At 40.6% G+C, this 13,450-nt stretch overlaps 1 protein-coding gene across 1 annotated transcript in view; it reads right to left on the reverse strand.

Annotated features, from left to right (window-relative positions):
* Window positions 1-13,450, reverse strand: part of Rab3gap2 (RAB3 GTPase activating protein subunit 2 (non-catalytic)) — a 72,300-nt gene that overhangs the window by 3,276 nt on the left and 55,574 nt on the right. Inside the window, exons 27-34 of the mRNA XM_013014987.1 lie at window positions 10,279-10,345; window positions 8,631-8,701; window positions 4,956-4,991; window positions 3,855-3,929; window positions 3,281-3,499; window positions 1,610-1,699; window positions 1,186-1,404; window positions 46-204 (exon numbers count right to left, since the gene is read on the reverse strand). Of these exons, the coding sequence (XP_012870441.1) occupies window positions 46-204; window positions 1,186-1,404; window positions 1,610-1,699; window positions 3,281-3,499; window positions 3,855-3,929; window positions 4,956-4,991; window positions 8,631-8,701; window positions 10,279-10,345 (936 nt within the window). The remainder of the gene's footprint in view (window positions 1-45; window positions 205-1,185; window positions 1,405-1,609; window positions 1,700-3,280; window positions 3,500-3,854; window positions 3,930-4,955; window positions 4,992-8,630; window positions 8,702-10,278; window positions 10,346-13,450) is intronic.

Here is a 13,450-nt window from a genome sequence, read left to right on the forward strand (position 1 = left end):
GTGTGAGCCACCAGCGCCCAGTGGCTCTCATTCTACTGTACTTACCATTGCCTTCAGCCAAGTGCAGAGTGTGGGTGGCAGTCGAGCCAGCAGCTCCATCCCTTCTTTGGTCTGGGTGTGGAGGAGTGCATGAGCCAGCCTCTGCCCTGTCAGCACCAGCAGCTGAGAGGCCAGCACCTCTTTGTCATGGACCTGCAGAATGGCCTGCAGTGTGAACAAGGAGAAATAATACAGTGAGCATCAAGCAGTCGTCTATTCTAGAAAGTAACTGCCAGTGAGGAGATCTAGTTGACTTTTTAGCAGTGGCCATGTATATACCCAAGGAAACTTAGCATTTAAACCTGACTCTCCAACATGGGCCATATTTTTCCTTTATTACATAATTTTTCAATGCAGGGGAACTGTATAATGTCTTACTTTCAAGTGTTTGACAAAGAAGGGATTACAGTATGTAAGATGATGTCATGAGTGCTGACAGCCCTCATGAATGTACCTTGAATGACTGTGGGCACGACACTGTCCCTGCTGGGGTCCCTCTGCCCCCCTCCTCACATCATATTTTGTTGCTCCTGTGTTTGACAAGCACACTGGGTTTTCTAGTCCTGTACCCACGCAAGCTGGCCCCTGCCTTGGGCCTTTGCATGAATATACTCTGTACTTCCCTCGTTTTCTGAGTGGCTGGCTGCGTCTTAGCTTGGGGATTCAGCAGTTGAGCTCTCTCACTACCTGCTATGGCCCTGTTTATTTTCTTCATAGCATGTAATGCTCAGAACACAATTTATCATGCTCTTCTCCCCCTCTGGAAGACTATCAATTTCATGAAGAATTGCCTGTTTTGTTTACAGATTCATCCTTGTATACTGAGTGTGCCTGGAACACTTAGGAATTTATTTATTTTTATTGTGAAAATACTGTACAGAGGGGTTACAATTACACGGGCAAGGTAATGAGTCCATTTCTTATCAAGCATCGTTGCCTCCTCCTCTGTTTCCCCTTCCCATCCCTTCCCCTCCCCACCTCTGCACTACCCTCCCCCCACTTAGGAATTTATTTAGCTACAATTTGTATTCCTTTTTTTCTACATTTGTGCCTCAAAGTTCTAACAAAAAAGCAAAAAGCTGTTCCGGAGACGTTACTGACTGCTTTGTAACCTCAGCCTCATTAGCATTCCCGGGTCATTATTACCTCTTCTGCTAAGTGGTCAACTCCGTGGTTGTAGAGCTCCCCCACATAATGCCTTCGAACTACATCTTCATTAACTTGAAGGTGATGGGATAAGTCCATGGCCAACCCTGGCCAGTCTGGGTCTTTCCCAGGAGTAGTTGCTGCCTCTTCTGAACAGTCCTGGTCCTTGGCCACTGAATGCTGGGCCTGGACAGCTGCACTAACAACTTTCAACAAGAACTTGAGAATGGAGAGAGACACAGCAGTGCTTCATTAGTATGGGTTTTCTGTCAGTGACTCATTAAAATTTTCACTGTCCAGAAAAATGGAAAATAGCTCTTGAGAATACCTTGAAATTACTCATTCTTTTGAAGGACAGCTAGATTTTTGCTATCCTGTTTTTCTTCCCAAGAAACAAGAATGAAATCCAATAACAGTCATTTACCTGTTGTCGTATAGAAATAAAATTTGGATCCATTTCCCCACTTGGTAATAACTGAATTGAAGTTAGGTCTTTGAAAAATGCATTTTTTCCCTAAAGAGAAGGAAATGAAGAAAATGCTGAGTATGAGTTATTAAGGGAGGAAAAAAGAAAAGGTTTTAAAAAACAAGTCACTGAATTACGAATAGTTTATGGTTGACTTTAACTCTTTCTGTAAACAGTAGCATTTAACAGTTCTACTACTTAAGTTTTTATGACAGTTATAAAGTATGTGGGGGGCAGCCAGTGGTCCCCAACGGCCACCTCCTCTAGGGTATTCATACCATAGACCATTCCATCCTCTAGACTGGGGGCTGGTGACTAGCTGCTAGCAAATGGAATCAGAAGTGACAGCACATCACTCCCAAGCAAGGACTGTGGCTTCTGCCTTGAGCGCTCATACATGTGAGGGAAGACAGCAACCGTGAGCTGCCCAGTGGAGAGAAACATATCTATGGCAAAGAACTTAGTCCTGCCAACAGGCCCAGAAGTGGCTCACTGTCCCCATCCCAGTTGAGCCTTTACATGAAGCAATATCCCACGTCAATACGCTAACTATAACTACGTGAGACATTATGCAAGAAGCATCTAGATACAGTCAGATACCTAACCCAAAAACTGAGGTTAGAAACCAGGTGGTGGTACATGTCTGTAATCCCAGGTCCAGACAGGAGGATGATTCTGAGCACATCCTAGGCTACAGAGTGAGACTCTATTTCAAACAAAAACCCTAGGCTGGGGATATAGCTCAATGGCAGAACACTTGTCTACCATATTCAGGGCTCTGCATTTGATCCCTACCACTGAAAAGCAAACAAATACAATTGTTGGTGGTTTTCAGCCACTAAGTTTTGAGATCAACTGGTAAGCAGTAATAGTACTAAGCCTATGTAATCTAAATCTTTTTAAAAAAGTATTTGTTGACTCATTTAAAATATCTTAAGAGTTAAGTAGAGTAAGTCAGAAAAATCAGGACTATCAGTAGATAGCACACAAGAAGTTCCTAGGCAGGAAATGTACTACAGAGCAAAGAGCATTGATCTTTAAGTCAGAAAACTAAGTTTCTATCTCAAAACCCACCGTTTTCAATCAGATTATACCTTGGGCAAACGACCCTACTACAACTGGTTATTATTTTACTGTTTATGGTACTGGGATTGAACCCTAGCAAGTACTCTACCACTTGAGAAATGCCTCCCTCTCCCCACCTCCCCCACACACACCTTGAATTTTTCTTTTGAAAATAAAGTATCCTGAGTATTTTCAGATATAGCTTCTACATCTTAGATGTAGAGGTCTAAAACTATACTATTTATTATTTACCATGTGGCAAACTTGTTAATAGGTACTTTCTGTTGAATATGTTAATTAACTCATGTGCAAGGCACTAAAACCATCACTTATCCAAAACAGGGAATTTAGGAGGCAAAGCAAAGTTGAGTCAGGACACAACAGGGTGAGGGTCTGCAGATCTTACATATGAGGACTTCTAAGTCCCTTAGGACATTCAAAGAAAGATATATGAACTACGTAGGTCACACAGAACTGAACAACTTTTATTTAGTAAGAAAATCTGCGTGTCTGCTACCCTGCCACACCTAAATGGCTCTCAGGTCCTTTGGGACATTCACTTACCTTACTATCGAAAAGTGCAAGTGGCTTCACAGTCTTCAGAGAGAAGCGCATGACTGCGTAGAGGATGGAGCAGAGGATGGAATGGTGCTCCACCAGTGGGTAGTGGATGTGCTTCTGCTCGAGGGCCAGTTCCACTATGGAGATTGGGCCTTCCACAGAGAGCCAAGCATCCTCAGTGTCCAAGACAGGCACTTGCATTTCATCCCTGCTAACGTCTGCCTAAGGGTTTGCAGAATGCAGGACTGAATTAAGAACTGGAAAATAAAGTCTACCAATATCCTGATGACTTCCTGAAGCAAAGCGTAAACCCATGTTCTATACCCCCATGACAGTAAGAGAATATCAAGTCTAATAAGAATAATCCTATTGTTGGACTTAAATCAGTCTCAAAATGAAAAATAATCTCATCACAGCGGTCTTAAGGCCAGTGAAGTTCAGATTACTTAATATCTTAGTCACCACTCAGAATGAAGGGTCTCACTACACAGCCCAGACTGGTCTTGAGCTGCCTTAGCCTCCTTGATTGCTTATTACAAATATGCTGCCATAGCTGGCTAGAATATACCACTTTTACCTCTAATAATGTCTGAAGAAGATCTAAACAGGAGCCCAGGAAAGATGTCATTGCTGTGTCACTCATCCCCACATCCTGTTTCAAAATGGAACATAATCAGTCCTGAACCAAAACAGCTATTAGAAGCAGAAAACAAGAAGATTCCACACATCTGTTCACCCTACTCTACTCTGGACAGACAAGAATTTGAAGTCATAGGCATATTTAAGTTCCCTAAAAAAAAAAAATTAGTGTTCTCCTTTATTATCCTAAAATTGTGCCACTGAGAAGTAACACAGTTAAAGCTAATAAAAATATATGCTAAAAAAAGTTGTGTTCTAGGAAGGCGTGCAGCTCAATGGTAGAACATGTGCTTAGACTATACAAAACTATGGGATCGGCCCCCAGCATATACACATAACAGGGTACATAAAAACTAGTATTCTTTGTGTATTATAAATAACCTTCCACATTGCTACTCAACTAACCAAGAAATAGATACAGGTAATATAGAGACATGAGACATGTGTTTTCCCTGTATCTTTGAGAGACTGAACTGAACCTTCTGAACAAAACTAAAATTCTTTAGCTTGAGAACTACTAGATTCATGCTGTGGGCAGCAAGATAATGAGGGCTAGAGTCCTGTGTCCCAGCATTTCTTAAGCCATTTTTAATAATATTTCAAAGTTTTGAGTAAAAGTTTTGAGTGAAAGTGGCCATAAGTACAAGCACAGTATCTGTCGATTAGAACTCTATTTAGAGCAATGTTGTATTTGAACAATGGCTATTACATATGTGAAGATTAAGGAAACTACTCAAATGCCTCTGACTCCATGTGATGCTGGATTAACATGTGGGAGGCATAGCATGTTACTGTACCATTCAAAGTCCAAAGATGAATGTGTCTTAAGAAAACAACATGCTAACTTCACAGTCTGGAAAGATGAATTAAAATTGGCCATAGTTCATGACCACTTCCTTAATATATTCGTTTCTATTTCTCTTATCTCCTGCTGTGTCATCCAATTGCTAAAAGGCATAGTTCACCTCTTCAGTTAATCAAGTACAAGGTTAAGTTTAGGATTAACAACTGTACTTGTATAATTAAGAGATTCACTTACCCTTCGGCATAACCTATCCTTTGGTGATTTTCCAACCTGAGACAAAAAGGACACAAAATATTGTAATATTTAAAATTTAAATAAAAAGGCACTACAATAGACTAGGAATTTAAAAGTAATCAGACTTACAAACTACAAAGACAACAGTAAATATATGTGACCTATAAATAATTGGTTACCAGTAGGTCCAATTAATTTTTTAATGGAATTCACAAGTATGTCGCAAAAATATGACACTGAGCTTGTAATCATTTTCAAAAATTTTATAAACATGTTTTGTGTGTATAAGTACTGTGTGTATGTACATATGTGTGTATTTTGGGACAGGGTCTCACTATACAATCCTTGAATTCAATATGATTCTGCCTCAGTCTCCTGAGGGCTGGAAGTGCAGGCCTGTATGACAACTCAGCAAAATAATATACTTTTGAGCTAAAAAGTTCCTGCTAGGTGTGGTGACATACTCCTGTAATCCTAGACCTCAGGGGCATCAGGCAGGAGGATTTTGAGTTTGAGGCCAGCCTGAGCTACATAATAAGACACAGAGAGAGGAGGAAAAACAGAAAGTGAGAAAGACAAAAACAAAAATCTCTAAAAATGTGGCCTTCATTTTATACAGTAAAATAACTGTGTTGTCTTAAGAACGCAGAACCATACTCAAGGCTTGTCGATACAGATGAAATAGTTTTAAACAGAAAGATGGAGAACACTTAACACAGACAAGCTTGTTTATTTTAGCTCATCTTTCCAGCTGCAGAAGATTTCCTTGATTCAGTTAGTGCTTATTAGGATTCAACTATATATGTCTCCAGGGGGAAGAGGAGGTGAAAATAGTGCCCTTAGGAGCACTGCTCCACAAGTCAAGAAATTCACAGAGTGCAGTGGAGTCTGCTACAAGAGTCTTCCTCCCCTCATTACTCTTAACATAGTACACAGACTCTGGGCAACTAAGCTCAGCCCAATCCAATCTTATGATACCAGAAAATTGCTAGAATCATCCTTATATCTGAGCATGTCACTTATAATGAACCAATGTGTTCAATATCAAGCAATGGGCTCTATTTACTGAGCCCTTTGAGCTAAGCAGAGACGAATGCTAAGCAGTTCACATGCACTAGAAAATTCAAGCACACTGTCTGCAAAGAAACAGCTTCCAGCTCAGATGATTTTATCAATTATTTTTATTTTGGGTAGTACTAATTTTACTCAGGAGCTTGCATTTGCTAGATGAGCACGCTATGCCTTGAGCTACACTTCCATCCCTTTTTGCTACAGTTATTTTTCGAACAAGGCCTCGTGCTTTTTGCCTGGGAGCTAGCCGCAGACCCTGATCCTCCTCCCTGTGCCACTGAGGCACGTGGGCTTGCAGGCCTAATTCATCAATGCTCAACTCATTTGGTGAGATGGTAGTCTCACTAACTTTTGCCCTGATTTACCTTTCTGCCCTCTTCTTCCTGAGTGCTAGCTACAAGTCAGGCATGAAGCACAGTGTCCACCTCAACTTTGTGGGCTGACTATGAACTGTCCTCCATAGGCTCATGTGTTGAATGCTTGGTTTCCAGCTAGTGGTTCTGTATACTTTGGGCTTTGAGGGTTTCCAATCCCTTACCACCCCACCCCTCCCCTTCTCCGCCTTCCTATCTGCCACGAGGTGAGCAGCTTCCTCCTCTGGTATGGTCCTACCCCAATGGTCTGCCTCATCACAGCTCAGAATCAAGACAGCCAAGGACTAAGGCCTGAAATCTCTGAAATTATGAGCTAAAATAACCTCACTCCTCCTTTACATTGTTTATGCCAGGAATTTTGTTACAGCCCCTTATACACCTAGTTTCTCTTTTATTGCGACAGCCTATGATCCAGATAAGCTCTCTGAATCCCGCCAGTCACCTCCAGTACTGGACTACATTTTCTTCTGACCTGCTTTTCATTGTTTCATAAGTACTCATCTACCAAACTTCAAGTAAGAAGTTTTATCGCTTCTCTTCTTTTGGCACTCCCCAAATTCCTTATGTTACTTTCTCCTATTATTCTCTAAAAAGAGGGCAGTCAGAAGTGATGCAGAATAAGAAAACATCACAAGGACCAAAAGTAGCAAGTTACAGGGAAGTAATTAAGCAGGCAAGGAAGGGAAACACAGAAAGGATGGTTAGATTTTTTGTGTGTGTATGAAATGCTAAAGATGTTTAATATTAAGACCGTGTGCATACTAAGTAAGTATGTACTCTACCACTGAGCTGTAGCCCCAGACTCACGATAGTTAGAAAATTGTCAATGCCATCACACAAAGCAATTATTTTTGGTCTTTGGGCTTGAACTCAGGGCCTGGGCGCTGTCCTTGAGCTCTTTTTGCTCAAGGCTAGCACTCTACCACTTTGAGCCACAGTGCCACTTCCAGTTTTCTGGTAGTTAATTGGACTTTCCTGACTAGGCTGGCTTCGAACCATGATCCTCAAATCCTAGCCTCCTGAGTAGATAAGATTACAGACATGAGCCACAAGGTGCTGGCATACAAAGCATTTTCAAGGGAAGCAGTGACCCAACCAAAGGCGTCTGAGTTGTGATGCTAAACATGACATCAGAGTGGTTGGTATACTGGCAATTCTCTTGATTCACTTAACTGATGCCAGATTAGTCTACTATCTTGACTAGTCTGTAAAAAGTACTAACTAACTGGTCTCTCTGGCTACGCAGCTTGATGCTGGACAGATATCCCAGTAGGCAAACAGATTCTCATCCTAGTAATTGAATTCTATGTTCACATGTTATTCCCAATCTACTCATGTGCCTGCATAGTTATTGTTATTATGTGACTTAATGAGATATGAATGAGGAAAAATGGAGCTGTTTATATTAAGGCTATGTTGAATACTTTAAAACAATTTGTAGAGAAGAATAAATAACTTTCTAGGGCTGTTGGAAAACATATACTGTTAGGGACAGAAAATTTTAAGATTTTACATTTAGCAAAAGCTTCAAAGAAACAGGATCTAGATAAGGACAATTTATTATGAATGAGGTTTATTCAAGAAAGCCAAACTAATACTCTAGCCAACTCTATTCCAAGAAAGTATCTTGGGTATAAATGCAGAGATTGGTAAATTAAGCATGTATAGTCATATGTGTGAGTTTAAAGTAAAATGTAATTCCTTATTTGAATTTATCAGCTATCATGTCTTTTGCCAATGTCTTTGGACGAGACATTTACTATGCTCTGGTTAGGGATCTTCCTCAGGACATTAAAATGCCAGTACTGGAAATTACATTTAACATAGCATGAATGAACTGAAAAGCCAAAACAAAAAACAAACAAACCAAAATAACCCCAAAACTAGTTCAAGCTGGGGGCTAGAGGCTCATGCCTGTAATCCTAGCTACTCAGGGAGACTGAGATCTGAGGATCGTGGTTCAAAGCTAGCCAAGGCAGGAAACCCGAGAGACTCTTATCTCCATTTAACCACCAGAAAACCTCAAGTGGTACAGTAGCCCAAAGTGGTAGAGCACTATAGCCCTGAGCTAAATGAGCTCAGGGACAGCGCCCAGTCCCTGAGGTTCAAGCCCCAAGATTGACCAAAAATAAAAAGGTCAACAAGGCTCAGTGTTAATGATCTTATACCAGTCAATTAAATTAAGGGAACTAATGAGTAAGAAACAACATACAATTCAAAACTACCTTACCTTATCCATCAAGTATGTAGCAGCAGAAAACCTTTTAACCAAGAACGTATTCCACATCATCAGCGCAATGCCTAGAAGGCAGGGTGAAAGCCAAGTGGGAAACAGAAGGCTTACATAGTGTCACTGCATCATACTAGACAAATTACTTCCTAAGCTAACTGAACTACTATCATTTCCTATATCTTATACAGTATTTAGGAAGTTAATGAGCCCTTCATCTTAAAAAAAATCATGTTAAGTGGTTGTACAGCGGCTGTAATTCCATATGTCGGGTTATGAATACAATAACCCAACTGGTGATATTGTCCTGATCAATACAACCCCACCCCACCCTCAAGTAACATAGTTCAGTTTTTATATGATATACAGTGAATTATAATGCTGCATTTACTCTCCATCTGTGTACCCCTTGCTGTCCTTCCCCCTAAACATGTTGCTGCTGCTTGGTATTCATTTTTTAAAGTACTTAATCAGTTTCAAACTCTAATGAAAATCAAAACTAGGCTGTGGAAGAGTATATCAAAATGGCAAGTATGGATAATAAATGACTTACACACCATGAGTGACAAGAAAAAAAGAAAAATCACAGTATCACATAACCACCAGCAAGGCTTTGTCTGTCTACCTGTCTATTTGTCTGTTTTTGCAAAGCTGGGGATCACGCCCAGTGTATATATTAAGCAAGGCTCCACCACTGAGCCAAACATTTTAAATGATAACACCAAATGCTGGTGATTATGTGAAACAAATGGAGAATAAACTACAGGTAGGGTAAGTTGACAAAATCACTTGGAAAACTACTTGACAGGATCTACTAAAGCCACATGTCTACCCAATCACCTAGAAATTCTACTCATAAGAAATGAGTAACAAGAGATATGGAGAAGACTAAACATTTGAGACCAGCTTGATTCATAAATTAATAAATTAAGATATAAAAATTACTTAAATCTCAAGCAAAGTTCCAAGCTTTCTATTTATATATTCACTAAACTGTGCCATTAAAATTATAAGAGCCAACCATATTAGGTAGCATAAACCTAACATTTCAACTTGGGATACAGATGAAATTACCACTAGTGCCCTTTCCCCTTCAGAAGAACATTTTTGCAAGTAGTTAAAACGGCAGTACTTTGCATATGGCAAAACACCTAGATGGTAGGGTGAGCAAATAAAAATTATGAGGATAAATATGTGAAACCTCATATCCTGTTAAAGCAGATGTTCTCTTTTGAATCAATTTTTTTTTTCAATACTGGAATCTGAACTCTGAAGGTCTTGTACTTGATAAATAAGCACTCTTGAGCCATTCCACCCAATCGATGACATTTTGGACTTCAGTGCTGGTCGTAGAGATTGAACTCAAGTGTCTTGTGTTTGTTAGGCAGGAATAGTCAGTTTTGTGGTAGAGTCTTGCTGTGTGTATGCCTGGAATAGCCGGCTCTGCTCCCCGCCCACCTCTTGTAACTAGGATGATAGGTGCACCTACCACCCCGCCCCACATACCCACTAGTTGAGATGAGAGTCTCACAAACATCTAGGTAGGGCTGGCCTAGAGCCACTCCCTCAATCTCTGCCTTCCCAGTAGCAGGGATTACAGGCTTGAGTCATCATACCCAGTTATTGTTTGGGGCAACTATTTACTTACCATTCTGAACATGTGCATTAAGAATGTGCTTCAAGTGTTCTATTGACCTGACAAAATAACGTGCTTCCTTATGAATAGAAGAAAAGAGAGGGAAAAAAAGGTTATTTAAGAAGTGCTTTAAATACCAAAGGGAGAGACTTCTTACACAAATTTCTGCATAAAGCTATTTAATAATGTTACAATAAAAACACGTTAATTAGGTAGAGGTGGGAGTGTAACACATTCAAGGCTAGGTATTTCTACACAGCAATTAACAGGCCAGCTTAGGCTACATAGCAAGATCCTGACTCAAAAACCAACCAACCAAGCAATTACATAAACAGAAAACTATGGGATTACTTAGGTACGAAGTAGCTTGTGATTAAACAACATGATTAATTCCTCGAATCTCCCAGGTCATACATGCTGGAATGAAGATTCAATCTCACTGTGTTTTTGTATACCACCACACAAGTTTTCCAGTGAATTCTTCAATTTCACACAGATGTGAAAACAATGAGTTTATTCTTATAAATGAAATACCTCCATTCATCATTCAACAAGATTTACTGAGCAGCCACTATGCACCAAACTTTGAAGCATCAAGGATAAATATATGTACTAATGAGCTCAGAGGCAGCCTTAACATGCCATGTGAGCACACTATGAAGTGTGTTACTATTAAATGCTATGGAGAAAACTTAGAACAGTAGGAAAATATGAACTATCAGAGGGATGTCTTAAGTTCTCTTTAAGAATCAGTTTATCTATTAAAACCCAAATACAATGATAATCCACTTTTTTGCTAAATAATTTACCACTGCCAACAAACATGCTGGTGGAAATTGGTAATTCCCAAAGGTAATCAATTGTTTTAAGCCTACTAAAGTAGTATTATGAAATAGGCTGGCACAGGGGTTGAATGGTGCCAGAAGATTAAAAATTAATAGGATAATATAAGCAATTCTTCCAACAATGATTACAGTAATGTAAATACCAGGCATCATGCACAAATATTAATCTATAAACTACTATAAACTTGGGTGATGACCAATGATAGCCTTCGTTTCAGAAGAATTTGAAATAAAGGGTTCAGAGACATTTCCAAAGGTCACATGTGGTGTGTTAAAATGATTAGATATAAGCCAGGCACCAGTGGCTCATGCCTATAATTCTAGCTACTCAGGAGGCTGAGATCTGAGGATTGGGGTTCGAAGCCAGCCTAAGCAGGAAAGCTTACAAGACTCATATCTCAAGTTAATAACCAAAATAAAGCCAGAAGTGGAGCTGTGGATCAAGAGGAAGAGCGCTAGCATTGAGCAAAACTGGCAACTGTGTCTATTACGCAAACAACCTCTGGTTCATGAGCCACATGCTCTTGGGTTTTCTTTGTTTTCCTTTTTTTTTTTTTCGGTCGGTCATGGGGCTTAAACTCTGGGCCTGGGCACTGTCCCTGTGGCTCCTCAGCTCAAGGCCAGCACTCTACCGCTTGAGCCACATGGCCACTTCCAGTTTTCTAGTGTTTTACTGGAGATAAAGAGTCTCACAGACTTTCCTGACAGGGCTGGCTTTGAAACATGATCCTCACATCTCAGACTCCTGAGTAGCTAAGATTACAGGCATGAGCCACCAGCACCTGGCTTCCTTCTTTTTTTTTTTCAACACAGATCTTGCTATGTGGCTCAGGCTGGCCTCAAACTCCTGGGCCAAGTGATCATACTGCCTCAGCCTCCAGAGTATATGGGACTATAGGTATTTACTCACAGAGCCTGGAGTATCTTCTGGTCAGTCTGTCGGTCCATCTCTCCTCCCTGCCCCCTCTCTCTCTGCCAATATGGGAGTTTTTACTCAGCACCCTGTACTTGCTCAGCTTGCTTCCTTGGCTGACTCTCTACCACTTGGGCCATGCCTCTAGTCTGTTAACTGTTACCTTCTTATTCTTGAACTGATTCATTCAGATTTTAAAAATTATTGTATCCTCTGGCTCTAACATTCCTTTTTCCGTAGACTAGAAAAATGTGCCATTTGGGGCTGGGAAGTTGGCTCAGTGGTAGAGTGCTTGCCTTGCATGCATGAGACTCTGCGTTCAAGTCCTCAGCACCACATAAGCAGAAAAAAGCCAGAAATGGCACTGTGGTTCAAGTGGTAAGGCACTAGCCTTGAGCTGAAGAGCTGAGGGACAGCACCCAGGCCCAGAGTTCAGCTCCCAGGACAGCAAAAAAAAAAAAAAAATTGTGCCATTTAAAAAGTAGAGATCTTAAGACAGTCTCCAGTGGCTTAAGCCTGTAATCTTGGCTACTCAGCAGGCTGAGATCTGAAGATTGCAGTTCAAAGCAAGCCCACACAGGAACATCTGTGAGATTCTGATCTTCAGTTAACACCACCAAGCTTAAGTAGAGTTCTGGCATTGAGCAGAAATGTTCAGGGATAGCACCCAGGCCCTCAGTTTAAGCCCCAGGATCACCCCCCAACCCCCAAAAAGTAAATTTTGAGATTTTCTTTTATGAGAATGTAATGTACAGAAAATATAGAAAAAAATTTCATTTGAGAGATGTAATTTACCAGAACACTAGGGGAGTCTAGGTAAGGGGCAGACTAGCAAAGAACAATCCTGGTGTTGGCCCGGAAGGACAGGCTCCTTTATGAAGGGGCTAAGGTGTTAAGACAAAAAGTAGGTCACAAATTGAGTGGTGAGATGGGATCCAAACCCAAGCTTGGGTCCTCCTTCCAGTGTGGCTTTGAAACCCTGAATGCCCAGGAAGAAACATGGCTACAGAAAGTAGAGGAAAACAAGGGCTGGGCAGCAGAGTTGAAAGGAAAACAAGGCCAACAGTAGACAGGAAGTCAACCATGTGCATCTGGCTCTTTCTACTGTTCTACTGAGACACAGAATCTGAACAACCAATTCGCTGGCAGGCATCAGGATCTTCCACTTTTGTCAAGATGATTATCCTAAGAATATTTTATTAGGTAGATGACATCTCACACAGAAATTCCAAAAGTTAAAAAAGGTACTTGGCATAATTCAGTGGGGAGTTGAGCACATTAGTTTTAAATTATGATGTTTATTTATTGGTGTACATTTAGCAGATGTAACTTCTTTGTGCCCTACTTTTCTGGAGTGAGGATAATGACAATGCCCACTCTTCACAGGTATACAGTGACCACTAAAAAAGGTAACTTATGAAAAGGG

The sequence above is a fragment of the Dipodomys ordii genome, unplaced genomic scaffold (assembly GCF_000151885.1).
Source record: "Dipodomys ordii isolate 6190 unplaced genomic scaffold, Dord_2.0 Scaffold26, whole genome shotgun sequence".
Classification (NCBI taxonomy): domain Eukaryota; kingdom Metazoa; phylum Chordata; class Mammalia; order Rodentia; family Heteromyidae; genus Dipodomys; species Dipodomys ordii.